Source organism: Glycine soja, chromosome 4 (genome assembly GCF_004193775.1).
Source record: "Glycine soja cultivar W05 chromosome 4, ASM419377v2, whole genome shotgun sequence".
NCBI classification, from domain to species: Eukaryota; Viridiplantae; Streptophyta; class Magnoliopsida; order Fabales; family Fabaceae; genus Glycine; species Glycine soja.
This window is the reverse complement of record NC_041005.1, coordinates 13,022,202-13,047,431: the sequence shown is the minus strand read 5'-3', so window position 1 is coordinate 13,047,431 and position 25,230 is coordinate 13,022,202. Positions and strand designations below refer to the sequence as shown.

Genomic DNA, 25,230 nt, shown 5'->3' with positions numbered 1-25,230 from the left:
ATTTATTTATTTTATTTATTAAGTTAAAATTCTATCAAATAATATTATAATAGTGACAAACAACACTATAATTGAACTCAAAATAAATAAACATATGAAAATTAAATTTACTTTTTCATAAGAATCAAATTAAAAATGTATATTTTGTAAATATATAGATACTAACAAATATTTGTTTTTAAAAAGTCAATATATTTATTTAATTTAGGAGGAAGTTAAAAGCAAAGAGATACATAATAGATTATTTTATTCAATCAAAATTTAAGACGAAATTAGATATTTTTGGTTTTTCACCTTTTATTGTATTTTCTTTTATTTTGTATTCTTTAACATGACTAACATAATGGGTGAACTATATTTTATACTCAATTTTGTAAATCTCATATATTGTATACTTCAACATGATAGGCGACATCTACCTTCTCCATTGAAAATATAATGGTGAATTACATTTTCAACTTATAATGAGTCATGTTTTCTAATACTTAATCCTTGAACACTGTTGTGAAAACTACAAAAATTGAAGGAAAAAAATACAGACAAGATGTACTACAGTTGCCCCATTGAAAGGGTGTAAAATACTTACCCCTGAATACATCTTAGGCAAATACTTAGCCTGCCTTATTTGCCTAAGATGTATTATTTTAAATTTTTCTCTGTCAATTTGGTGAATTTTTCCTACCCACATCTGTTAAAATACTTACCTCTGATATCTCACGATGACAAGCCTATCTTACTTATCTATCTCCCAAATGTTAGACTCAATAGATAAAATGCATGAAGTTCTAATTCTAGATGCTTGTTGATGCATGGGCATAATGCAACCATTCTATGTCTAGCAATGATTTTATTAAGATACCTCTTCCTTTTAGTTCTATTAGAAACTACCCTCTGTCGAGCGACTAATTCCCAAAACAGATGCATGCAAAACCTTCCTTGTTTTTCTATTAAGGATTACCCTCTGTTGAGCACCTAATCCTTAAAGATGATGCAAGGATGAATGATACATGAATTAAAATAAGAAAGGATAATAGGAAAGAAAACACTTGTTTGTATTGATAAATATGAAGTGTACAATATATTTTTTGGCTTTTTAGGCCTGCCAAGCCCTAACTAAGGGTTTAGCCTCTCATAGCCACAAGAGCCTTACACTTGAAAAGGGGTATAGAAATTGATGGAGGAGAAGGGATGGAAAAAGGACATAAAAAGAAGGATTTCTCCTATTTGAGATACTTAGGCTTATGATGTATTTATTAGAGAGCTCTGAGTCTCCGGGATAGTGTGGGGTGGTGTCTTTTCTCCTTGACTTGACTCTTTTTTTATAGTTGTTGGAGTGGATTTGGGTCTGATGCTAAAAATCATCCTTATTCATATTTTTTATATTTTCTAGATCTTTTTCTCTTTTAATCCCTTCTTTTCATATCTATAAGTCATAAATAATGAAAATATCAATTCCTAACATTTAAACAAAAAATAAATGCTAAATAAATATTTTTAAAGATATTTTAAATATTTTTATTATGAAAAATAGCTTATATTTAGCAGTTATCACCTTCCAAAAGAAGGAAAGAATTTTCTCAACTAGCCTGAGATGTTTTCACCTTGGTGAAAAAAAGGTAATCATCTGCAAAAAATAGATGAGATATACCTAGACCTTTCCTAATAGACACAATTGGTTGCCACACACCCATCTAAACTTGTTCTTGGATAAGGATAGCTTCTCCATACAAAGAACAAAAGGATAAGGAGACATGAGATTCCCTTGTCGAAGATCCCGATGAGGAGGGAAGGGTTGCAAAATCTCATTATTCCACTTAATAGACATATTAGTGGCGGTAGTATAATTCATAATCAAATTAATAATGGCGGAGAGAAAGCCAAAGCTGATCTTTAGAGGTATCACGTCATAAGTAAGATTGTCTCTTACTTGCACAGAGTCCAACTCAATCACATGAGAAGGATCAAGAACATATTGCTGAAGCTGAGACACATGGAAAGCAGGATGTACGTTGGATATGTTCGAAGGTAAAGCGACATGATAAGCAATAGAGTCAATCCTCTTAAGAATCTAGTAAGGACCTATAATCTTCAAAGAAGTTTTTGGGACTTTGCAGCCTTTTCAACTCTGGTCATAAGAGTAACCTTCAGAAATACATGATCCTCGACTTGAAACTCCTTCTACCCAGACCGATTTTCGACCGACTTTCTACGCTGAATGACCCATGGGGCCCACGATACATTTATCTCCCTATCAATCACAAAAATTAATTAACTTATCGGACCTTTTACTTTGTTTTAAAAAAAAATACTCAGAATAAAAGAAAAACCATAAAAAGAGGTGCAACACGAGGACTTCCCAGGAGATCACCCATCCTAGTACTACTCTCGCCCTATCACGCTTAACTGCGGAGTTCTGATGGGATCTGGTGCATTAGTGTTAGTATAATCACACTCATTCTGAATTTGTCTTTTTTATCTTATCTTAATCTTTTATTTTTCTCATCTTATCTTTTTTTCTTCTATTTTTATCTTTATCTTTATCATCTTTTAATTTAAATATTTTATCTTTTCTATCTTCTATTTTTATCTTTAAATATTTATCTTATCTACTATCTTTCTTTATATGTTATTTTAAATTAATTTCTTATCTTTTGTTTGTAAATTGGGTTTGCATTAATCTAAGTACAAACAAAGTCCTTGTGGATTTCATACTCGGACTTCCGAGTACTTTACTACTTGTAAAAAATTTGGTGCACTTGCCAACGAGTTAAGACAAGGCTATGGATTGAAGATTAATGTGCAAAAGTCTACATTCATGGCATCCAAGAATGTTCCTCGATAGAAAATTGACAAATTCAGTAGCATTTTGGGGTACCAACACACTCCAAAAATCACTAGCCATCTAGGGTTTCCTTTTCTCGCAGACCAGGTAAATTTTTTTTATTTTTCTCTTACATATTAGATCATGTTCACTCTAGATTGACAAGTTGGAAAGCTAAGCTTCTTAGTAGAGTCGATATAGTCACTCTGGCCACTTCGGTTCTTGATTCCATACCTACCTATTCCATGCAAAATTTATGGCTTCTGGAGGGAATTTGTGATACCTAATCTTAAGAATGATATTACAACTCTCACTTTACCAGACAATGTGCTTGACATGATTATTTGGGATGCTTCTTCTGATGGCAAATTTTCCGGCCAAAACTACTTACAAGTGGCTCACTAGAGCTCGTTCTTCCATTGTGCTACTGCGGTTCATGGAACTTGGGTGTGGTCTCTCCAATTACCAAAAAATATCAAACACTACATCTGATTCTTAGACCATAAGAGCATTCCCGCTAACCTCTTTTGACCACGTTGGCATATTTGTTTTGACTATTCTTGTTGTAGGTGTGGCGATCATGAAGAATCAATCTTCCATTTGTTGCGAGATTGTCAGTTTTCAAGAACGATTAGGAACCTTCTCAAATTGGACGTTTGGAGCAATCCCAATTTTGATGATAGTACAACTTGTGATAGCAACATAGAAAAACCAGAAGCAACAAAAGCACGACCACAAAGGAAAAGCAGGGCCCCAGCTTACCTCAAAGATTTCCTATAACCGTTTCTGCTAAGCTGGCTATCAAGGGAGCAGCTCTTGATCTTGTCTGCCATTAGGAATATTTTCTCTCTTTTTGTTAGGACCTTGTCCCCACAGAATTCCAAATTCTGTTATTACAATTCCATTATAAATACTCATCAAATGTAATAAGGCTAAGTAGAAATCAATACAATACTTTACCTTTCTATTCTCGTATTAGGAGGTTATGGCCCTCGAAGTCTAGCAACAACTACTAGAGCCTAAAAATTTGGTGCTCTTGTTCGAATGGCGGAGTCCACCCGCTCGAAGGTCTCCTCGGACAGAGTGAAGGACGCCATTGCCAAGCTCACCACTCATCAACTGGCGCTCAGTGAAAACCTTCAAACCATGACTCAAACTTGATACCCTTATCACTATCCTGGCTACACCCAAATCCCTTGTGTAACATCCCATTTTTCCTAAGATAATTTTAAAAGAATTATTATTTATAAATAAATAGAGTTTTAGAAAAATGATGAAATTTTATAAATAAATAAACAAGGAGATATAATTATTAATTAAAATAATGGTTTGAGAGAAAATAAAAAGGGTATTTTATTTATTTGTTGGATAGAGAATAAAATAGAGTTTGTTTTTATAAAATAATAAATAAATAAATAGAGTAAACCTAACTATAAATAGTGTTAGGTCATTTTTCACACTGACGGTGCCTCTTCTTTCCCTCATTTTCGTTTTTCCCTTTCTCCTCTCAATGCTCTCCCTTTTTCCCGCAAACTACCAAACCTGTCTCAGAAAAATGACGATCTCGGACTTATTCACCGTTGGATCGTTGTGAAATTTAATAAACAGGTTCACAACTCAATTACAAGAATTCTCACCGTTGGGAATTACTAAAATATGTCGGAGATGAGAGAAATGTTGTTCGCATCGTGACTTTTTCTTTTCCCGTAGAAACCCAGAGTTGTCCCGGTAAAACTATGATCCTGGATTCGTTAACCATTGGATTTTCACGAAAGTTTGATATTTTGTTAAAATTAAATTTCTAACACCTTCACCGTTGGGATTTGCTAGATAATAATCGTGCAGGAAGAAAAGGAATCACATGAAGACAGTATGAATGGAGGCTTCAATCCCTTCTCCGTCTCTCTGACGTTTGGGAACTCTATTGGAGCAGTCGGAGGAAAAATTGGAGAAATCTCAGGGAACCGCTAGAGATTCCGCTATCACTTTCAAAAGTCACGTGAGTCCACTTAGAGGTAAGGGATGAGTTATTCACAATTGGGGATTAGTGAGAACATGTGTTGAGATACTTAGAGGATTAAATTGGGGTTTATTTTTGGGTGTTTATTAAATTATAATTTTTCCTTTACAATTATAAATACAATATTATTGTCTTTACGCACCAATTGATGTTCTGATAAGAATTAATTGATAAACTTGAGTGTTCTTGATGTTTTTGCGTTTTGACCCATGATTTTGATATAATTGTGTAAAATTATTTGATGGGTTTTACTGTCCATGTTGTGATAAACCTTTTGTATAAATTATTATATTGAGATTATGAAATTGTGATTCAAATTATGAGTATGTGATAAATTGAACCTGTGATAAATGGTGAAATAAATGTGTATTGAGATGTGTGTATTGAGTTGTGAGCTATGAACTATGCAATCACACAATTGTAAGACCCTTTAAGGGCGACGAGTATTGTGATGGGATCCACTGTGGGAACCCGACGGGTTAAAATGATTTTGAAAACAATTGAGTAATTGTGTGCATTGCATAGTTCATAGGTAAAATGTATATGATTCATGAGGTGTGATAACGTGTTAAATTGAGATTATACCATTGTGATTGAGATCGAATGTATGTGATAAATTGAGTATGCATATGATTGAGATATATATGTGCATTGAGATATTGTGTGCATTGAGTTGTGAGCTGTGAATTCTACAATCACACGACCATAAGTCCCTTTAAGGGCGACTAGTTAATGCTAAGTCTCTTTAAGGGCGACGAGTTAATGCTAAGACCCTTTAAAGGCGACGAGATAAACTATTTTGAGAACAGTTGAGGAGTCATGTGTTTTGTACAGTTCATAGATAGAGTCCGTGTGCTAAAATATTTTATGGGTTGGACCTGAATCAGGAGGGAGAGGCCCTGACGGACTCTTCGGAGTGTAGGCCTTGGGGGTCACCCGGTTTGAGTGCTCCTTTAAGCCTATATTGATTCCATATGGTTGGATCATTCTCGCAAAATACTGTGACCCTGACTGGTCTCCCTATGATCTTACCTAGTGAGAGTGACCTGACTTGCTAGTGTGTGGTTTGTCTTATCATGTACTGCTAGGCGCCCGACAAGGTTTTTCACTGACATGGTATCACATTGCATATAGGATTGAGTCTTAGTGTATATGTTGCATAACGCTTGTGTATTGATCGATATTGATTGACTTGGTGATATTGTGTGTTGATCCTTGAATATGTGAATATTGTGAAGATGAATGAGACATGTTATGTTATGATGCGATGTTGGGTGACAAAGTGGTGAAATGATGTGAGCTATGTGTAAGTAAGTTTTATTTTGTTTTTATGATATTTACACCTACATGTTGTCTCGTTACTCTTCATTAGTTAGGAATGTGATAACTCACTCCCAGTGTGTTATTTGTGTTTGGATCTTGTGATGATCTCGAACCTTGTGTTCGTGAGAGCAGATGAATAGGTGGATGACTATGAAGAACCTGATGCTAGAGGACATGGGAACACAATGCTCTGATAGGATGTGACATTAGGGTATAGGTTCTATATTAATTGTATGAAGTTTTAGACGACCTTGTTTTGAGTCGAAGTGAATTTATTATTTATTTGGACAAGTTTTATTATGATGTTAGAAAGGTGAATGTGAGTCTTCCACCCTCTTAAAAGGCTTATATTTAAATGTGTTTTAAAAACTTTTAATCAAGTTTGATTTCTTATTTCTTTTATTATTAGTACATATATGTATGGGGTAGAGGGTGTAACACCTTGTATCCTCACCTACCTCGTCCACCACCATCCCACCATCTTCCCCTTCTGCCCAGCCTCACCGTATGAAGCTTGACATGCCTCGCTTTGATGGCTCTGAACCATTGTGTTGGATATTCACAATTAACCTATTCTTTGAATATCACAACACCCCTGACCATGAACGGCTAACCATCACCTCTTTTTATATGGATGGTCGTGCTTTGGCCTAGTTCCAATGGATGGCCAGCAACGGTCAGCTCACCTCCTGGCCTATTTTCCTCTATGCCCTTCAAACCCATTTCGCACCCTCCCAATATGAGGACCCGACTAGTGCCTTGTTCAAATTAACCTAGAAAACCACAGTCCATTCTTACCTCTATGAGTTTGAGGACTTGGCAAATCGCGTCGTTGGTATTCCTCTACACTTCCTTCTCAGTTGCTTTATCTCGGGTCTGAGTCCCGACATTCATCACGATGTACAAGCCCTGCAACCATTATCGTTGGTACAGGCAGCTGAGCTCGCATGTCTTCAGGAGGAGAAGCTCATAGACTCTCACCGTGCTGTTCAGGGTCGCGCACCTCCTTTTCCTTCCAGGATAACCGCTACAACCCCACCCCCATCTCTTTGCCGCCTCCTCCACTATTATCTTCCTCGACAAAACCTTCCTCCTCTGTTCCTCTCAAACACTTGACATCAGAAGAACTGGCTTCACGCCCTGAGCGAGACCTTTGTTTCAATTGTGAGGAAAGGTATCATCGTGGCCATCATTGCAGCTCTAGGGTTTTCCTTTTGATTGCAGACGAGGATGATCGTTGTGCTGAAGATTATATCCCCTTGGGCTTTGAACCCGAACCGCCCGACCCGGTTGATCTGAATGCAGCCCAACTCAATTTACACTCCCTCACGGGTCCTTTGGCCCTAGAAACTCTGTGATTATCAGGCCTGATTGCTGCCCAGAAGGTGTTGATCCTGGTTGATGGGGGTAGTACCCACAACTTTATCCAGGACACCTTGGTCTCGCGTTTGGGCCTTTCTCCTTGCGACACCACCCCTCTCAAGGTTATGGTGGGCAACGGTCAGTATCTCCATTGTCAACAATTATGTCCAACTGTGCCGGTAATGATCCAGAACATTGAATTCACTATTGACCTCCATATTCTGCCTCTATGTGGTGCTAACCTTGTTCTCGGGGTGCAATGGTTACGCTCGTTAGGCCCCATCCTCACGGACTATACTACTTTGTCCATGAAATTCCTGCACTAGGGTTGTACTATTGAATTCAAGGGTAAGGATACCTCCACACTTCAGCCCCTTTCTCCCACCCAGGTGAGACACCTTGTCCGCACCGTAGGTGCTAGTGCTTAATTTCATATCACTTTAAACCCCATTGACCTCCCTTTTTTCCGACAAATCCCAACACACACCACTACCGGCAATCCAATCCCTTTTGACCCAATTTGCTTCCCTGTTTCAAACTCCCCAGGCACTTCCGTCTTCCCGACCCACAGACCACCATATACACTTAGCCCCAAACTCAGACCCTATCAATGTTCGACCCTATTGTTACCCGTATTACCCAAAAGTCGAAATCGAATCCCAGGTTGATTCTATGCTACAGAGAGGCATAATTCCACCTAGTACAAGCCCTTTTTCCTCCCTTGTTCTCTTGGTTCGTAAACATGATGGCACTTGGAGGTTTTGTGTTCATTACAGAGCATTGAACGCACTTACGATCAAGGATCATTTTCCGATTCCCATAATTGATGAGTTGTTAGATGAGTTAGTCGGTGCTTCCTGGTTTTCTAAGTTGGATTTGTTGCAAGGTTATCATCAGATCCTCATGTCTGAAGATGATATTTGTAAAACTACTTTTCTCACACACCATGGTCACTTTGAGTTTAGGGTGATGTCATTCGGGTTGTGTAGTGCACCTTCATCGTTCCAGGCCACAATGAACACTATCTTTCGCCCATTCCTCCGTCAATTTATTATCGTTTTCTTTGATGACATTCTCATATACAGTTCAACCTTGGAGGATCATATAATTCACTTGGAGAAAACCTTTTGAGTCTTGTTGAAGGAATAATTTGTTTTAAAACTTTCGAAATGCACGTTTGCTCAACACCAAGTCAAATACCTGGGTCATGTGGTCTTGTCGCGTGGGGTCAAACCAGTGTTGGCCAAAGTTCAAGCCATCCAACAATGGCCCAAACCTCATTTTGCGCACGCTCTGTGTAGCTTCTTGGGCCTCGTCAATTTTTATCGAAGATTCATTCTTGGATACGCCACGATTGCCACACCTTTGAATAAGTTACTAACAATTGAGCCCTTCCAGTGGACCTTGGAAGCCCAATCAGCCTTTGCTCACCTCAAGTATGTTCTAACGTCGACTCCCATCCTTCACCTGCCTGATTTCACACTTCCCTTCACGGTGGAGACTGATGCGTCAGGGACATGCATGGGTGCGATGTTATCTCAACGAGGTCACCCCATTGCCTACTTTAGCAAAGCCTTCCCTCCGAAACTGCTCTGTGCTTCGATGTATGTTCACGAATTATTTGTGATTACGGCCGCCGTCAAAAAATGGCGCCAGTATCTACTTGGTCGTCACTTCAATATACTCACAGACCACCATAGTATGAAAGAGTTGCTAACACAGGTGATAGAGACGTCGGAGCAATAGATGTACCTCGCGCGTCTAATGGGATATGATTACAACATTCAGTATCGCTCTGGTAATACCAACGTGGTCGTTGATGCTCTGTCCAGACTTCCGGAAGGCCCTTCTGGTACATTGTCACTATTATCAGTGCCTTGTTTAACCTTTCTGGAGGAATTAAAGGCCCAGTTGGCTCAAGATTTAGAATTTGCTCAGTTCTGACAAGCTATTATTGACCACCTCGATGAGCACACTGAATTTGCTTCATGTGTCGACTGTCAACACACGAAATATGAAACTAAGAAGGCCACATGTCTATTATGCTCGGTACCAGTTCCCTGTCGGCCATGGGAGGACTTGTCTCTCGACTTCATAACTGGATTACCCGCATTTCGTGGCTATACCACCATTCTTGTGGTCATCGACCGCTTTTCAAAAGGGATTCATCTGGGTATGCTCCCAACCCGACACACTTCTTACACAGTTGCAGTCCTGTTCATGGACCTTGTTGGGAAAATCCATGGAATGCCGTGAAGCTTAGTCTCGGACCATGATCCCCTATTTCTTAGTCGTTTTTGGCAAGACCTCTTTCGTTTAAGTTAGACACAGTTACGCATGAGCTCTGTGTATCATCCTCAATCAGATGGCCATATAGAGGTCTTGAATCGAGTTATCGAACAGTATCTTTGAGCCTTTGTCCATAAGAAGCCTTCATCTTGGGGAAAATTGCTACACCGGGTTGAATGGTCATACAACACATCTTGGCACTCGGGCTCGGGCTTCTTTCCTTATGAAATCACTTTTGGCAAAAAGCCCTTTAATTTTCCACAATATCTGGCAGGTGATTCTAACATTGACGTTGTTGATAACATGCTCACTGATCGAGAGGCAATTTTTGCGGAAGTTAAGAAGAAACTAGAAAAGGCTTAGGCTCACATGAAGCACTTTGCAAACACTAAACGTCGCAACGTTTAGTTTATGATTGGAGATTTGGTTCTGGTCAAACTCAGGCCACACTGGCAGACCTCCGTTTCGGGTCAACCCATTGGGTACTCCAAGCTCGCCAAAAGATTTTATGGGTCATTCCGGGTCATCAAAAAGATTGGGCTATCAGCCTACAAACTTCAATTACTTGTAGAAGCTTGTACACACCCGATCTTTCATTGTTTCCTACTCAAACCCTTTCATTCTTCACGCCCCGGTGACAACCTTCACATCATAACCTTAACAGTGCTCACTAAGGATGATCATCTTATCATTTAACCTCTAGTTATATTGAACACACACCAGACAGCTGACTCCAAGCTAGAAGTCCTTGTTCAATGGCAAGGATTATCATCGGATGATACTTCATGGAAAGACTGGACCCAACTTCAAACTGATTACCACCTTGAGGACAAGGTGCTTTTGGAAGGCATAGGGAATGATAGCAACACAGAAAAACCAGAAGCAACAAAAGCACGACCACAAAGGATGAGCAGGGCCCCAACTTACCTTAAAGATTTCCTATAACCGTTTCTGCTGAGCTGGCTATCAAGGGAGCAGCTCTTGATCTTGTCTGCCATTAGGAATATTTTCTCTCTTTCCGTTAGGACCTTGTCATCACAGAATTCCAAATTCTATTATTACAATTCCATTATAAATACTCATCAAATGTAATAAGGCACGACATAAATCAATACAATACTTTACCTTTCTATTCTCGTATTAGGAGTTTCTGGCCCTCAAAGTCTAGTAGCAACTACTAGAGCCTAACAACTTGGCTGCAGTTCTACGCTAAGGGAATGAGTGTGGACATCTTCCTCATTGCTTGCTGGTGTATCTAGACAGTGAGGAACAAACTAATCTTTCAAAATCAAACCTGGAACTCTCATATGATAATAATCAAGATTTATGGCATTTGTTCGTTGGTGCAGAAAGTGTTTTGCAAGCCAAAGTATATATATTCCCAAACCTAGAGACATTAAGTGGCACTATCCACCACAAGGATTTGTCAAACTTAATACTGATAGGAGATCAGTTGGGAATCCAGGCAAATAAGGCTTTGGTGGAGTTATCAGATATTCAGATGCTCATTGGATAGTGGGATTTGTTGGACCGTGTGGTGTTACTACTAATATGAATGTAGACCTCAAAGCAATCTTTCATGGGCTAAAAATTGATTGATCGAAGGGTCTAAAGAATATCATATGTGAATCAAATTCTATTATGGCCTTGAAGATGATTGCCAATGGTGTTCCTATAACACACTCGTTAGCGGCCGTGATCAACAACATACGAACTTTCATGGACAAGGAGTGGAGCCTCTCTCTTTCCAACATACTTTAAGGGAGGACAACTTTATGACAAATAACTTAGCTGAGCAAGGAGTTGATTTGCAACAACCTATTTTGATTTAGATGTGTGTCCTCCAAATCTGCATAACCTTTGTTTTGCATACTCTTTAAGAGTTTCCTCACACAGATTGCATTATTTTGTTTGTTTTTGTTTGTGTTTTCTTTCTTCTAATGTATAAAAACAAATCATATAATAATTTTTTTTATAAGAATAGATATTATTTTTTATTTAGTCACAAACACTTGGACTAACACACAAAATTCTCATTCAAATAAAAACAACTACACAAGTTATATGAATTATTGTATAAATTTTGGTGCCAAATAAATTTTCTATAGTTTGAGAAATAATATATTTTCTTATAAGATAATAATAATATTATTATGCCTAATGAGTTCTAAGTTTAAAAATGCATTTTATGTATTTTTTTAAATTATATTATTTGAGAATTGAAAATAATGATTAAAAATATTTACTATTCAATAATTTTTTTTAAGGAAGCTATTCAATTAATTAAAAATAAGTTTTTTATATTATTTTTTTTGTAAAGCACTTTCCTTTTCTTTCTTTTTTTGTTTGAAGTTTAAACCCTGGAAGGGCCTAAAGGCCCTAAAACCCTTTGAAACGGAATTGTGTACGAAGAGAAAGAGGAAGCAGAAGAGCAGAGTTGCAACTCAATAGCGATTGAGAGTTTCCGAAAAGAAATTCATTTCACGCATTTTCAGGTTAGTGAGTTCCATCGTCTTCTGCTTCATTCTCCTATTTTCCCTTTCATTTCTTCACGGAAGAAAAAACGAGTTTTTATTTTATTTATTGTTGCAAGCTTCAATGGTATAAGCGTGGTCTCTGACGATGGATTCTTTGATTTGTTGTTTGCCCCTAATTTGTTTTCGTCTTGATTTTTTTATTTGGTAACCACCTATCAAGGTATCCCACAAGTTTCAGTCCTTTGACCGACAAAGGATCGGTTATGAGTCGGGACATAGTCACACCTTTGCCCCTACCAAAGAGTGTATCTGGGGGTCGAACCCAGGTCTTCCCCTGGTTTTTGGTTTTGCTTACTATAAAAAATTCAACTAGATAAAAGCCTATAGTAGGCAACCATATTAAGAAGCAAATCAAACCGGATAAAGTAGTTTGCTATCACCAAAACTAAGGGTGCAGACCTCATTGTTGACAGTAAGTATCAGATGGATCACTTTGCAGCCCATGAAGAGCAACTTGCTTCCCTGAGAATGAGGCAGAAATTTGAAGAAGTAAATGTGGCTGCTCAAACTAATCTTGCCCCTGTCCAGGACTATGTCAATTTTACCCTTCAGGTTCTTTCCAGTCCTTATCTGTAACAAGTAATTTAGTGTTTGTTTTTACTTTTGATACATACCAGTACTTAATATTTCCTTAGAAGATTGGATGGTTTTATGTCTTGATGACATAAGTTGTATAATAATTGGAACCAGAAAGTCGTATCCCCTTTGGCTAGCTGATTTTTGTCTCATCATTTCTGATTTCAGTTCAAATTATTGTACCATTCTTCTGGTCTTATATGTCGTAAATGCAAATTATTACATGACATGGATTTTATATTTCTAGGTATTAAAGGTTTTGACTTTCTGTACCTTAAGTCCTGTATTTTCCTTTTCACCACATTGATTTTATATACTGATATTTGTTTTGCATACAATTGGTACATGTGGTAATTTGTCTGATTGATAAAGCAGACTTCCGATTCCATATAGTTGATAATTTGATTGAATTATTGCAGAAAGCCTATTTTATGTGTGCATATGAGTGCTTTGATAGAAGCAAAAGGCAGGAAGAAATAAGCAGTTGTGTCGAAAATTGCAGTATTCCTCTTTCTAATGTGCAACACACATTTGATCATGAGATGGCACAGTTTCAGGTAAGCTACCCCATAATTCTGATATCATATTCTCTCAGTTTTATCATCTGTTCTTTCTTATTTAAATTTTTTAAGTGTGTATAAAATTATTAAGGGAAGTCTTATGAAATTGTTGATTTGGAGGGGGGAGACTGGGGAGCACCCCTGTCCATATTATAGAAAAACCAAGACTCTTACAGTTGTTAATGCCCCTCGTTATTTGTTTTAATACCGGCCAGAGTCATTTACTCGTTGTTTTTTTTTTTATTGAATGAGGACTCTGTCCTTGTCTGCATTTGAAATTTCTAATTGTATGAAAGTTGATAGCAAGTCATGGTTAACTAATTGCGAATTCAAGCTGCTTAGATTATCTGCTCCGCTAGTTAATGGTCCAAATTATTTGTATATTTTGTATCTGACATTCAGGCATGTTCTATTTCCTGGAAGCATTTTGACATTTAATTTGCCAACCTCCATAGGCAATTTGTGAAGGGAGGCCCACTATGGTGGTACCATAGGCCACCATGGGGTGTTTATATGGCGGAATTTTGGCCTTCTGCCTTATTCTGCCATCCGTCACTGATAACATTGACTCTGATAGTGTTTTCAACATGGTGCAGGAGAGATTGAATAGATCTCTGATGGTGTGTCAAGATAAGTACGAGGCAGCTAGGCTCCAGAAGAAAAATGATGCTATGAATGATTTCGTTTCCTGTGCTGACCAGTCAATCCAGGAAAACATCAAGACGTTGCCACATCTTGCCAACAAGTTGAAAGCTTCCTTTGGAATTAGGGACAATGGTTCCTCGTAGCTTGTTGAAAGCTTCCTACATTATTTCTTTTTTCTTTTTAAAAGAGAGGGTAAAAGACACAATTTTGCTCTCCGTGAAAGCATTGATTTATTTGGTTGTATCTTATCTGGATTGATTATTTATGAAAAGTTAATGTATGCATTCCTAAATTTACATACTTTATCCTTATTGTTGAATTTACCTATTCTTTTTCCTATTTCATTCATATTTTTCTTAAACTAAACATCTGTATTTAAATTTTTCATGAATGAAACAGGTGAAAAAATCATTTCAAAATTATGTGGAGAATTGAATTCTCAGTGTGTTCTTTTCATCTAACATTTTCTATATAATTTTTGTGATTCTTTTTATAATTCTTTTTTGAGGTTGTCATTTTTCTTATAATTAAACCTTGAGATCTCACCGAATCATGATGGTTACTAAAAAAATTGAACATAATTTTTAAATGAAATTAAAAATTCTTCAATAAATTTTAAAATAATTGATGAGGAATTTTACAAAAAAATTATAATTTAAGGATAATATACTTTAATTTCATTGATGTTAGAATAAGAAAATTGCAACAAACCTATTGCTCAAAACAGTGACTAGTCCCAGAATGTGAAAGTTATCTGTTTTGTAAGTGTAGGGATTCCGGTGATGTCTCAATTTTTGACCTTTGAGGTTCATTAACATTTGAACAATCTTATCTAGAGGTACAACCTCCTCTAAAGCATGGTGCATTGGTACGACAAAGCATTTCTTTAATTAGGGTGTTTTTGGCATAAAACTACTAACCACTAATGATCGATGTGTTAAAAAAATGAGGGAAAACCACATACTTGAATTGTTTACATGATATGCCATACATTTCAGGCTAACCTATATTTTTTTTCTTAAACTTCTTGTAAATTTTATTTTTAATCCTTAAACAATTTTTTTGGGATTTTTGGTTTCATACTTCTTTTATCTTCTGTTAATGATTCTAATCTCACTAACTTTAATTATCACATAATAACAACATTAGTGACTTGTTACATTATTAAAAAAATGAGACAATTATGTATACCAGCTGACGAGGTATTAAAATAAAATGTTAAAAAATTATCATATTTATTTCATTAAACTTTTTAATGATGTGATGTCATTAAGCCAACAATGACAACGTGACTCTTAAGTTATGGGATAATTTTGTTACTTAATGACAAATACGGAAAAGGTTAATATTAGTAAAAACAAAATACACAGACTAAAAATGTTAAAATTTTATTTAAGAGCTAATAGTGAATTTTTTTTTAAAACAAATTTAAGCTACAAAATCATAGTTTTTATAAAATTTAACTCTGTATTTTATACTTGGCAAAAGCAGAGTCCTTATTGTATTTTGGCAATTCCTCCAATATGGGAGCCAGTGTCCATGCGTGCATCTCAAATCAATTAGGCATTGAGCGCATGTCAATAGTGTGGATTCCATAGAGATCGTCCGAGTCTAATAAAGGTACGTAGGAATGTCATGGATGAACTTAAAAGAAGAAGACGAGATAGCTTGTGAAGAAAATTATTGGAATAGGAAGAATATCTTATCATAGAAATGAATCAGAAATTGTGTCTATCATATATCAAAAATTGAATACAAAGTATCTTTATTACTTATATATTCTCTATAACTACCATAACAATAAACTAACCACCTCTAACTAATTATAACAGACTTGGTTAGTTAGATAACTAACAACTAACTCAAGTTATACTATGATGGTTAATATAACCAACTCTAACTAATTATAAAAAACTTAGTTAGTTAGGTAACTAACAACTAACTCAAGTTATACTAGGATGGTTAATATCCCCCTCAAGCTCGAGGATGTATGTCTGACATTCCCAACTTGCACTAAAGAAAATTGAAAGCGCTTAGTAGAAGTGCTTTAGTATATATGTCTACAAGTTGCTGAGCAGAAACAATGGACAGCAACTTGATAAGGCCTGAATGTAGTTTCTCTCAGACAATGTGACAGTCTATCTCAATATGTTTTGTGTGTTCATGAAAGACAGGATTAGCAGCAATGTGAAGAGCGGAGCGATTGTCACAAAACAAAAGAGTTGGTCGAGTGTAGACAATCCCAAAATCATGAAGCAAGTGGGTTAACCATTGTAATTCACATGTAGCACTAGCTAGTGCACAATACTCAACCTCGGAAGAACTTCTAGAGACTGTGGCCTGCTTTTTGGATTTCCAAGAAATAAGGGAACTACCAAGATAAACTGAGTAATCAGTGATAGATCACCTGGTATAAATGCATCCTGCCCAGTCAGAGTCACTAAATGCTTTGAGTTGGAATATGCTAGAAGCAAAGAAAAATACACCAGAACCTAGTGCTGCTTTCAAGTATCTAAGAATCCTATAGGCTGCTTGTTGATGAGTTGAAGAAGGATGAGCTACAAATTGACTTAAGTGTTGCACTGCATATGTAACATCGAGCCTTGTATTGGTGAGGTAAATAAGGCGACCAATGAGCCTGCAATATGATGAAGCTTTTGTATCATCAAGTGGACTACTAGATTGTTGGTGTTGTCTTACAACATAATCAATTGGAGTAGAGACAAGTTTGCTCCTTAACATGCATGCATCATGCAATATATCAAGAACATCTTTTCTTTGACAAATATTGATCCCTTGTTTACTGCGAGCCACTTCAAATCCAAGAAAAAAATTTAAGTCACCAAGGTCTTTGATATTAAAAACTTCATCCAGAAGTTGAGTGATGGACTTAATCTCTAGAAGATCATTGCCTAACAAGACAATATCATCTACATAAACCAGTAAAGCAGTAAAAGACTAAAGATGTTGCTTAATAAACAAAGAATGATCAGAAGAACATTGCCTATAGCCATGTGAGATGAGGAAAATGGAAAATCGAGCATACCACTGTCTATTGGCTTATTTAAGGCCATACAAAGATCTCTGTAATCTACAAACTTGATTAGATTTTGTTGAGTACATACCAGAAGGCAAAGTCATGTAAACTTCTTCATTAAGGTCTCCAGGCAAAAAGACATTATTCACATCTAATTGCTTTAAATGCCAGTTGTTAACAGCAGCTATAGCACGTAACAATCTCATAGTAGTTATCTTACCCACTGGGGAAAAAGTATCAAGGTAGTCTTGACCCTCAATCTGAGTATACCCCTTGGCTACTAACCTAGCCTTATATCTTTCTACTAACCCATCATAAGCCTTGTGTTTAACTTTATAAACCCATTTGCATCCAATAACAGATTTGTTAGGAGGGAGGTCAGTCAAAATCCAAGTATGATTAGCCTCTAAAGCCTCAATTTCAGCATTCATTGCTTTGATCCATTTGTCTGATTGGGAAGCTTCTTTAAATGACTTAGGTTATGTCTCAGAGGATGTGACCATTATAAAACTATGGTATGTAGGAGACAAATTTTTGTAAGATAAAACAGAGGTTAAAGGATAACGAGTACCTGAGGATTGACCAGCAACAGTTGATGTGAATGTAGTGTGAAAGTCTTGAAACTTCTTTGGTCTGGTTCTTTCCTTGTTAGATCTTCTAGGAGCAACAATAATTGGTGAATTTGATGGATCAGAAGAAGTGTCTAAGGAATCCAATTGTGAATGATCAATAGAAGTGTTAGGAATTTGAGAATTATCAAGGATAGTAGAGTGTGAAGATGGCGAAGAAAAAACCAAATCTTTACCATGGTCATAAATGGTAGGATAGGAATGTACAGGAAATGTGGGAAAAGATTAAGAGGCACTAGGATAAGCATAAGGGAAACAATCTTCATGGAAAATGACATGTCTAGATACCATTATGACTATAGAGGAAAGATCAAAGGTAATATACCCTTTAGTGTGAGGCTTGAAGCCCAAGAAAACAGAAGCAAAAGCTCTAGGATCAAGCTTTTTCCTGTTATTAGTGAGAGTGTTGGTGTAGCACAAGCAACCAAAGACTTTTAAAGAAGAAATGTCATATCCAGTGCCATATAATTTTTCAAAAGGAGATATATTATTAAGAAATGGAGCTGGCAAACAATTGATAAGTAAAACAACATGCTGTAAAGCAAAAGACCAAAAAATTGGTGGTAACTTGGACTAAAAAAGAAGGGCTCGAGTAACATTTAATAAATGCTGATGTTTTCTCTCCACTATTCCATTTTGTTGTGGGGTTTCAACACAGGAAGTCTGGCGTATGATACCAGTACTGTGATAAAACTGTTTCATGATAAACTCAGCACCATTATCTGATCGAATAGCTTTCACTTTTGTATTAAATTGCCTCTTAACATAGGAAACAAAGGCTTGTAAATGAGTTTGAGTCTCAAATTTTGAAGCCATTATAAAAATCCAAACAAATCTAGTATGATCATCCACAATTGTAAGAAAATACTTATGTCCATTCAAAGTAGTTGTGGCACAAGGGCCCCAAATATCTACATGTATCAAAGAGAAAGGACTAGAAGCATAGGAGTCACTATTAGGAAATGGAAGTTTGCTCTGTTTTACTCTATGGCAAGTGTCACAGACAAAGGTTTAATCACAAGTCAACATAGGATAAGTTTGTTTTAACAATTGCATCCTATCATATGAAGGATGACCCAAACGAAAATGCCAAATATCAATGACTTCTTTATTACAAGACAACACAGACTTAATAGAAATGAAATTGTTGTCAGCCTTGGGAACATAATCGGCAGTAGGTATTCTAAGCTTGTACAAACCTTCAACCCCCTTTCTCCTTCTTTCATATGATAAATTAGAAATATTTTAAATATAGTAAGTGTAAGAGAGACTTCAATCTTTATTCGCTAAAAAAGAGAATTCGGGTTCTGAGAATAGTAGTTTCATCTGGATTGGGTTAGTGTTCAGTGTACCTATGCTTCTTTCGATCTGCTTTTTAGTTATGAATAAAACTTGTCTTAAAGTTCAAGTTAATGTCATAGATAAAGATCAGAAGTGAAGAAAGACAAAACGAATCTCTTATCGCCATCTTTATCTTTCTAGCAGTGCTCTCAACGATTATCTTATTATATACAATACATATCTTTCTTCTCTTCTGCTCTTTGCTATCATAGCCAGTTCTACATAAAACTGTGCTGCAACCTAAATCCTAAGAAGACGGGGTAGGAATGGAGTCTAAGGGATCTCTTTCGAACATGGTGTGCCCTTGGCCAGGGCAAAAAGACCAAAATGATTCTCTCAAGTGGTAGCTCTACGAAGGTTCCATCTACAGAGCAGGTGGTGCCACTACATCAATTGTACCAATCATCAGGTGACTGCTTATATCCTGAATCAAACATGAATTAGGAAAGAAGGTTAACTTGCAATTCAATGCAGAAAACAATTTTGATATAGAGATTAAATTGAAATTAAAAGATGGCAAGTATAACACATCTTCTAAGTGTAAAAACTCAATAAATTTGACTGTTCTAAAGTGTGTGACTATGACTTGTTGACCAGTAGGCAGGCAAACTACTATGGGATTTATTTCTCTGTATGTAGAATAACAAGTCAATGAGAATGCAACATGATATGTAGTACCAAAGTCCAAAATCCATGCTGCAACTTCAAACTTGTGAATATTACAAACAAAGGATAATATATTACCTATGGTTGATGTATGAGCAGAACTTGTACCAAACTAGTTAACCTGTGATCCATGAGAGCTGTTATTGTTGGTAGCCAGCAAAGACCTAAGTGCTTGATACTATTGCTAAGTGATTTTAATGTCTTGGCCATGATCACTAGTCTATGAACTTGAAACATTTTCTTCTTCCTTAATAGTGTTATTAACTGAAGCTCCTTGAGGTTTATAGAATTTGTGACCAGGTGGATAACCATGCTTCTTATAACACTCATCCACTGTATGATTAATGATACCACAGTGGGTGCAAACTTTACCATTGGTGTTTTTGCCTCTTGTCCCCCCTCTACCAAAACCTCTACCTCCACCTCCTCTATTGGAGAAGAAGTTAGGTGGAAAACCATTTTTCTTATAACATGTTTCTACTGTGTGATTATCTCTACACATAGGATTGGGTTGATAACTCTCAAGCTCATCCCAAATTGTTCCCAGCTTTGTAAAATAATCAGTAATATTCATGTCTCCTTGTTTAATTGAAGCTAATTTGTGTTGTAAATTAGAAATTCGAAGCAAATCACCTTGTGAGTATCGTGCTTTCAAATCTTTCCAGATATCAACCGCGTTGTCCATCCATAAGATGCTTTGATGAATGGAAGTTGCAACTAAGTGTACAAGCCATGAAACCACCATGTTATTCGCTTTTTTCCAAGCTGCGTACAATCTATGATTCGAGGTTGATCGAGGAAGGCAACCATCAGCAAATTCTACTTTATTCTTCGCACTCAGGGTCGTGAAGGATGATCTGCTCCAAGAATTGTAATTCGTTGGATCCAAAAGAGGTGAAACTAATGCGATTGCTGGATTTTCACTAGGGTGCAGGTAGTAAGGGCTATGAACACTGAGAGATTCATCTTGTTTTTCACTCATCCTGAAGAATCAATAGAGTACTAACAAGACTGAACAAACAAACAACAGAAAGATGAAGGATAGAGTAGTGCAGCAAAGTTCTTCAATTGAAGAGCTCTGATATCATAATAAAGGTATGTAGGAATGCCATGGGTGAACTCAAATGAAGAAAAAGAGATAGCTTATGAAGAAAGCTATTGGAATAGGAAGAATATCTAATCATAGAAATGAATCAGAAATTGTGTTTATCATATATCAAAAATTGAATACAAAGTATCTTTCATTGCTTATATATTCTCTATAACTACCATAACAAAAAACTAGCCACCTCTAACTAATTATAGCCGACTTAGTTAGTTAGGTAACTAACAACTAACTCAAGTTATACTAGGATGGTTAATATAACCACCTTTAACTAATTATAACAAACTTAGTTAGTTAGGTAACTAACAACTAACTCAAGTTATACTAGGATGATTAATGGAGTCTTATAGAATTCCTCACTTTAACCCAAATCATCATTTGACCCTGTCTCTTTGATCTCACTCAATAACTCAAAATCAAATTAATCAAAACTACACTCCAAATGTTGAAATCTCAAAGGCATGTGATGGGAAAATTTGTTGCATAGTTAATTAGTTATAAATAAATGATGCATTGCATCTTTCAAAACTTGAAGTTTTACAACATCACATGCATTCATAAGTCTTTTACCATATTTTCTTTATGCTAAAAACTTTCTTATTTTTTTTATGGCAAGGAAAAAAACCGTGAAGGGTTTAAACCGTTAAGGGGACTCTAAAACGTTTGAAACGAAATAGTATAAAAGGAGGAAAAGCGTGCAGAGCAATTTGCTTCAGAGATGCTGAGGCAGAAACTCGGAGAATTGGATGAGGTTGTTCAAACTAAGATTGTCCCCATCCAAGACTATGTTAATTTTACTCTTCAGGTTCTTTCTGGTCCTTTTCTGCAACAAGTAATTTAGTGTTTGTTTTTACTATTGATACCAGTACTATTGATGACCGAAATGGCATAAGAATTGGGACCAGAAAGTTGTATCCCTTTGGCTAGCTGATTTTTGTCTCACATTATTTCTTTGTTTCTGGTTTTAGTTCAAATTATTGTACCACTCTTCTGGTCTTATAAGTCATAAATGCATATGACTTGAATATTTCTAGGTATTACAGGTTTTGATTATTTGTACCTTAAGTCCTATATTTTTCTTTCCATCAGTTTGATTTATTAAACGTTGATATTAGTTTTGCATAAAATGAGCATGTGGTAATTTCTTTCCTTGATAAAGCTTACTTTCAATTCCATATAGTTGACCGTTTGATTGAAAAATTTCAATAAGCCTTTTTTAAATGTTGATATGAGTGCTTTGATAAGCAAAAGGCAGGAAGAAGTAAACCATTGTGTCAATAATTGCATTAATCATCTTAATAAAGTGGAAAACACTTTTGTTAATAAGATGGCAATGTTTGAGGTAAGCTACCCCATAATTCTGTTATCATATTCTCTCTTGTTTTATTATCTGTTACTGATTTAAATTTTCAAGAGTGTATAAAATTATTAAGGAAACTCTTATAAATTAAAGAAGCTTTGAACCTATATGCAAGGATGATTAATTGGGGACTGTTTCTAGGCGTATTCAATGAAAAATGATTGAGGGTTGGCTGATTGACATTATACAATTTTATACTTTCTAGTTCCTGTATTTTTTGACAATCAACCTTCTCTAATTGCCTATTTTTAGAGTGTTGGTTGTTCTAAATTGCATTTTGTGCATTCCAAATTTGGTTCTTTGCAATTTTTTGATAGTTGCAATACTTGAAAATTATTTTATCTGACTTGGGAGGATGGGAGTTGTGGATTGTTGGCCAGTGCGAAACACAAGTTGTGAAGACCATGATTATTGAACTTAGACTATTTGTAATACTAAATGTGCATTTGATTTGAGTCATTGGGTGATGATAGAAATCATTGAATTGTTATTTCTTGTTACCTTTTATTGCTAACCATTTAGAAATTAAAATTGAAATAATAATTGACCAAGTCAAACTTGTATTTAGCCGCCTTTTCAACCCAAATTCCAAATACAAAATCATACTTGTTTGTTTCTCTTCTTTCACCAAATCTTTCATATTATTTATATTCTCAGTGCTAGCAAAAATATAATAACATTCCACCTTTTTGAAATCAATTAATCATTTGATCATATTAAATTCTCTAATTTAATTAATCATCAAATATTAAAACAATTTCTTTAACAGAGATTAGAACACTCGTTTGTGTGTGACCTTGTAGGTTCAATACTAAGCCGGTAATATATCAATCAAATTAATATACTAATCAAAGTAGGCATCTAGCAACACTGCTTAATGTCCGGATAGCATGAAGTAACATTTTACTTTCAAGAACCATTATAAGAGTAGTGTAATAATTTATTCCATCTTTACAACTCTGGGTTAACTCTAGAGTATGATATTATTGTCAAACCCTTTTGATTTAACTCATAATGACTTAAGAAACTCATTTCTTCTTTCATTTAATTTTCCTGGTCAGGATATAATTTTATTCATAGAGCTCAAACTCATTTCCAAGAATTGATGGATTCCTTCTTGATTAATCATTAATTCTGCAGGTATTTAATCATATCCAATATCCATTCAACAAGTTGTGGAAGCAAAGCTTCATGATGAATCAACAATGATTCAAAGGTGTTTTGATGATAACAATGATGACAACAAAAGATGATGACAAAGGTGATGAACAAAAAGCTCAAAAGATCAAAGAACAACTCAAGTGAATCAAGAACAAGTCAAGAGTTCAAGAATCAAGAAGAATTCAAGACTCAAGAAGAAAGTCTACAATCAAGAATCAAGATTCAAGATTCAAGATCTCAAGAATCAAGATCAAGATTCAAGAATGAAGAAAAGACTCAATCAAGATAAGTATTAAAAAGTTTTTTCAAAACTTTGAATAGCACATGAGTTTTTGACAAAACCTTTACCTAAGAGTTTTTACTCTCTGGTAATCGATTACCATATTGTTGTAATCGATTACCGGTAGCAAAATGAGTTTGAAAAAGTTTTCAAAATGAATTTACAACGTTCCAAATATTTTCAAAAGGCTGTAATCGATTACAATGTTTTGGTAATCGATTACCAGTGTCCTTGAACGTTGAAATTCAAATTTAAAAATGAAGAGTCACATTGTTTCACTCAAAAGCTTTGTGTAATCGATTACACTTATTTGGTAATCGATTACCAGTGACTGTTTCTGAAAAATCAAAAGATGTAACTCTTCAAAAAGGTTTTGACTTTTTCAAATGGGTTTTAAGTTTTTCTAAAAGTTATAACTCTTCTGAATGACCTTCTTGGCCAGACATGAAGAGTCTATAAAAGCAAGGCTTTGTTTTGCATTTTCAATCAATCTTTCGAACAACAATCTTAAACACTTATTCATACAATCCTTTACAAGCCTTGAATCTCTTTGAACTTCTTCTTCTTCTTTGTACCAAAAGCTTTATGAATTTTTCTGGTTTTCTAAACCTTGAAAACTTGTGTTATTCATCCTTTTCATTCTCTTCTCCCTTTGCCAAAAAGAATTCGCCAAGGACTAACCGCCTGAATTCTTTTTGTGTCTCTCTTCTCCCTTTTCCAAAAGAACGAAGGACTAACTGCCTGAATTCTTTTGTGTCTCCCTTCTCCCTTGTCAAAGAATTCAAAACGACACAGTCTAAGAATTCTTTTAATTCTTCCCATTCCCTAATACAAAAGCGTTCAAAGGTTTAACCGCCTGAGAATTCTTTTGTATCCCCATTCACAAAGTATCAAAGGTGTAACAGCCTGAGATCTTTGTCTTAACACATTGGAGGGTACATCCTTTGTGGTACAAGTAGAGGGTACATCTACTTGGGTTTGACTGAGAACAAGAGAGGGTACATCTCTTGTGGATCAATTCTAGTGGAGGGTACATCCACTAGGGTTTCAAAGAGAACAAGGGAGGGTACATCCCTTGTGGATCTTTGCTTGTAAAAGGATTTTTACAAGGTTGAAAGAAATCCCAAGGACCGCAGGTCGCTTGGGGACTGGAGGTAGGCACGGGTTGTTGCTGAACTAGTATAAAAACTCTTGTGTGTTTGTTTTCTTCTTCCCTACTCTTTTACTTTCCGTTTTGCATTTTAATTTCCTCTTTTACTTTCTGTTAAGTTTCTCTTCTACTCCATATTCTCTTAACAAAAAAAGTAAAAGCCTTAAAAGAGTAATTTTTTAATTAGTAAAGGTTTAGGAATAATTAATTCAACCCTCCCTTCTTAATTATTCTGAGGCCACTCGATCCAACAAGTGGTATCAGAGCAGGTTTCTTGTAGAAAGTCTAACAACTTCAAGATTAATGGCCTCTTTAGATTCTTTGTCTTTCAAAAGTATTTTCAGGAACAGGTTATTCCAAGATCATGA

General features: G+C 35.9%; 2 protein-coding genes and 1 non-coding gene across 5 annotated transcripts; 1 reads left to right on the top strand and 2 right to left on the bottom strand.

Moving 5' to 3' along the window:
• Positions 1-2,335: 2,335 nt before the first annotated feature.
• On the bottom strand, positions 2,336-2,454 carry LOC114410933. The gene has a single exon (XR_003666325.1). It is a non-coding gene; the product is annotated as a 5S ribosomal RNA (ribosomal RNA).
• Positions 2,455-12,172: 9,718 nt separating this feature from the next.
• LOC114409376 (protein FAM136A-like) lies at positions 12,173-14,431 on the top strand. 3 transcript variants are annotated; one of them, XM_028372808.1, is made up of 4 exons: positions 12,173-12,310; positions 12,766-12,904; positions 13,348-13,485; positions 14,085-14,431. In XM_028372808.1, exons 2-4 carry the CDS (start codon positions 12,776-12,778, stop codon positions 14,274-14,276), a joined length of 459 nt encoding a protein of 152 aa, XP_028228609.1. In that variant the 5' UTR covers positions 12,173-12,310; positions 12,766-12,775; the 3' UTR covers positions 14,277-14,431. The 3 variants fall into 3 exon arrangements, with proteins under 3 accessions (XP_028228609.1, XP_028228610.1, XP_028228611.1); XM_028372809.1 differs by having other exon boundaries at positions 12,185-12,310; positions 12,513-12,904; XM_028372810.1 differs by lacking the exon at positions 12,173-12,310 and having other exon boundaries at positions 12,321-12,904.
• A 5,595-nt stretch (positions 14,432-20,026) lies between these two features.
• LOC114410574 lies at positions 20,027-20,788 on the bottom strand. Its single transcript, XM_028374545.1, has one exon. The coding sequence runs from the start codon at positions 20,786-20,788 to the stop codon at positions 20,027-20,029; it is 762 nt and encodes a 253-aa protein (XP_028230346.1).
• Positions 20,789-25,230: the final 4,442 nt, after the last annotated feature.

What these genes read in the sequence shown, in the direction of transcription:
- LOC114409376 (XM_028372808.1), top strand. Translation starts at nt 12,776, where the DNA reads ATGGATCACTTTGCAGCCCATGAAGAGCAACTTGCTTCCCTGAGAATG. An exon ending in ATGTCAATTTTACCCTTCAG is followed by an intron (nt 12,905 to 13,347) that starts GTTCTTTCCAGT and finishes GAATTATTGCAG; the next exon opens with AAAGCCTATTTTATGTGTGC. An exon ending in ATGAGATGGCACAGTTTCAG is followed by an intron (nt 13,486 to 14,084) that starts GTAAGCTACCCC and finishes AACATGGTGCAG; the next exon opens with GAGAGATTGAATAGATCTCT.
- LOC114410574 (XM_028374545.1), bottom strand. Translation starts at nt 20,788, where the DNA reads ATGAGTGAAAAACAAGATGAATCTCTCAGTGTTCATAGCCCTTACTAC.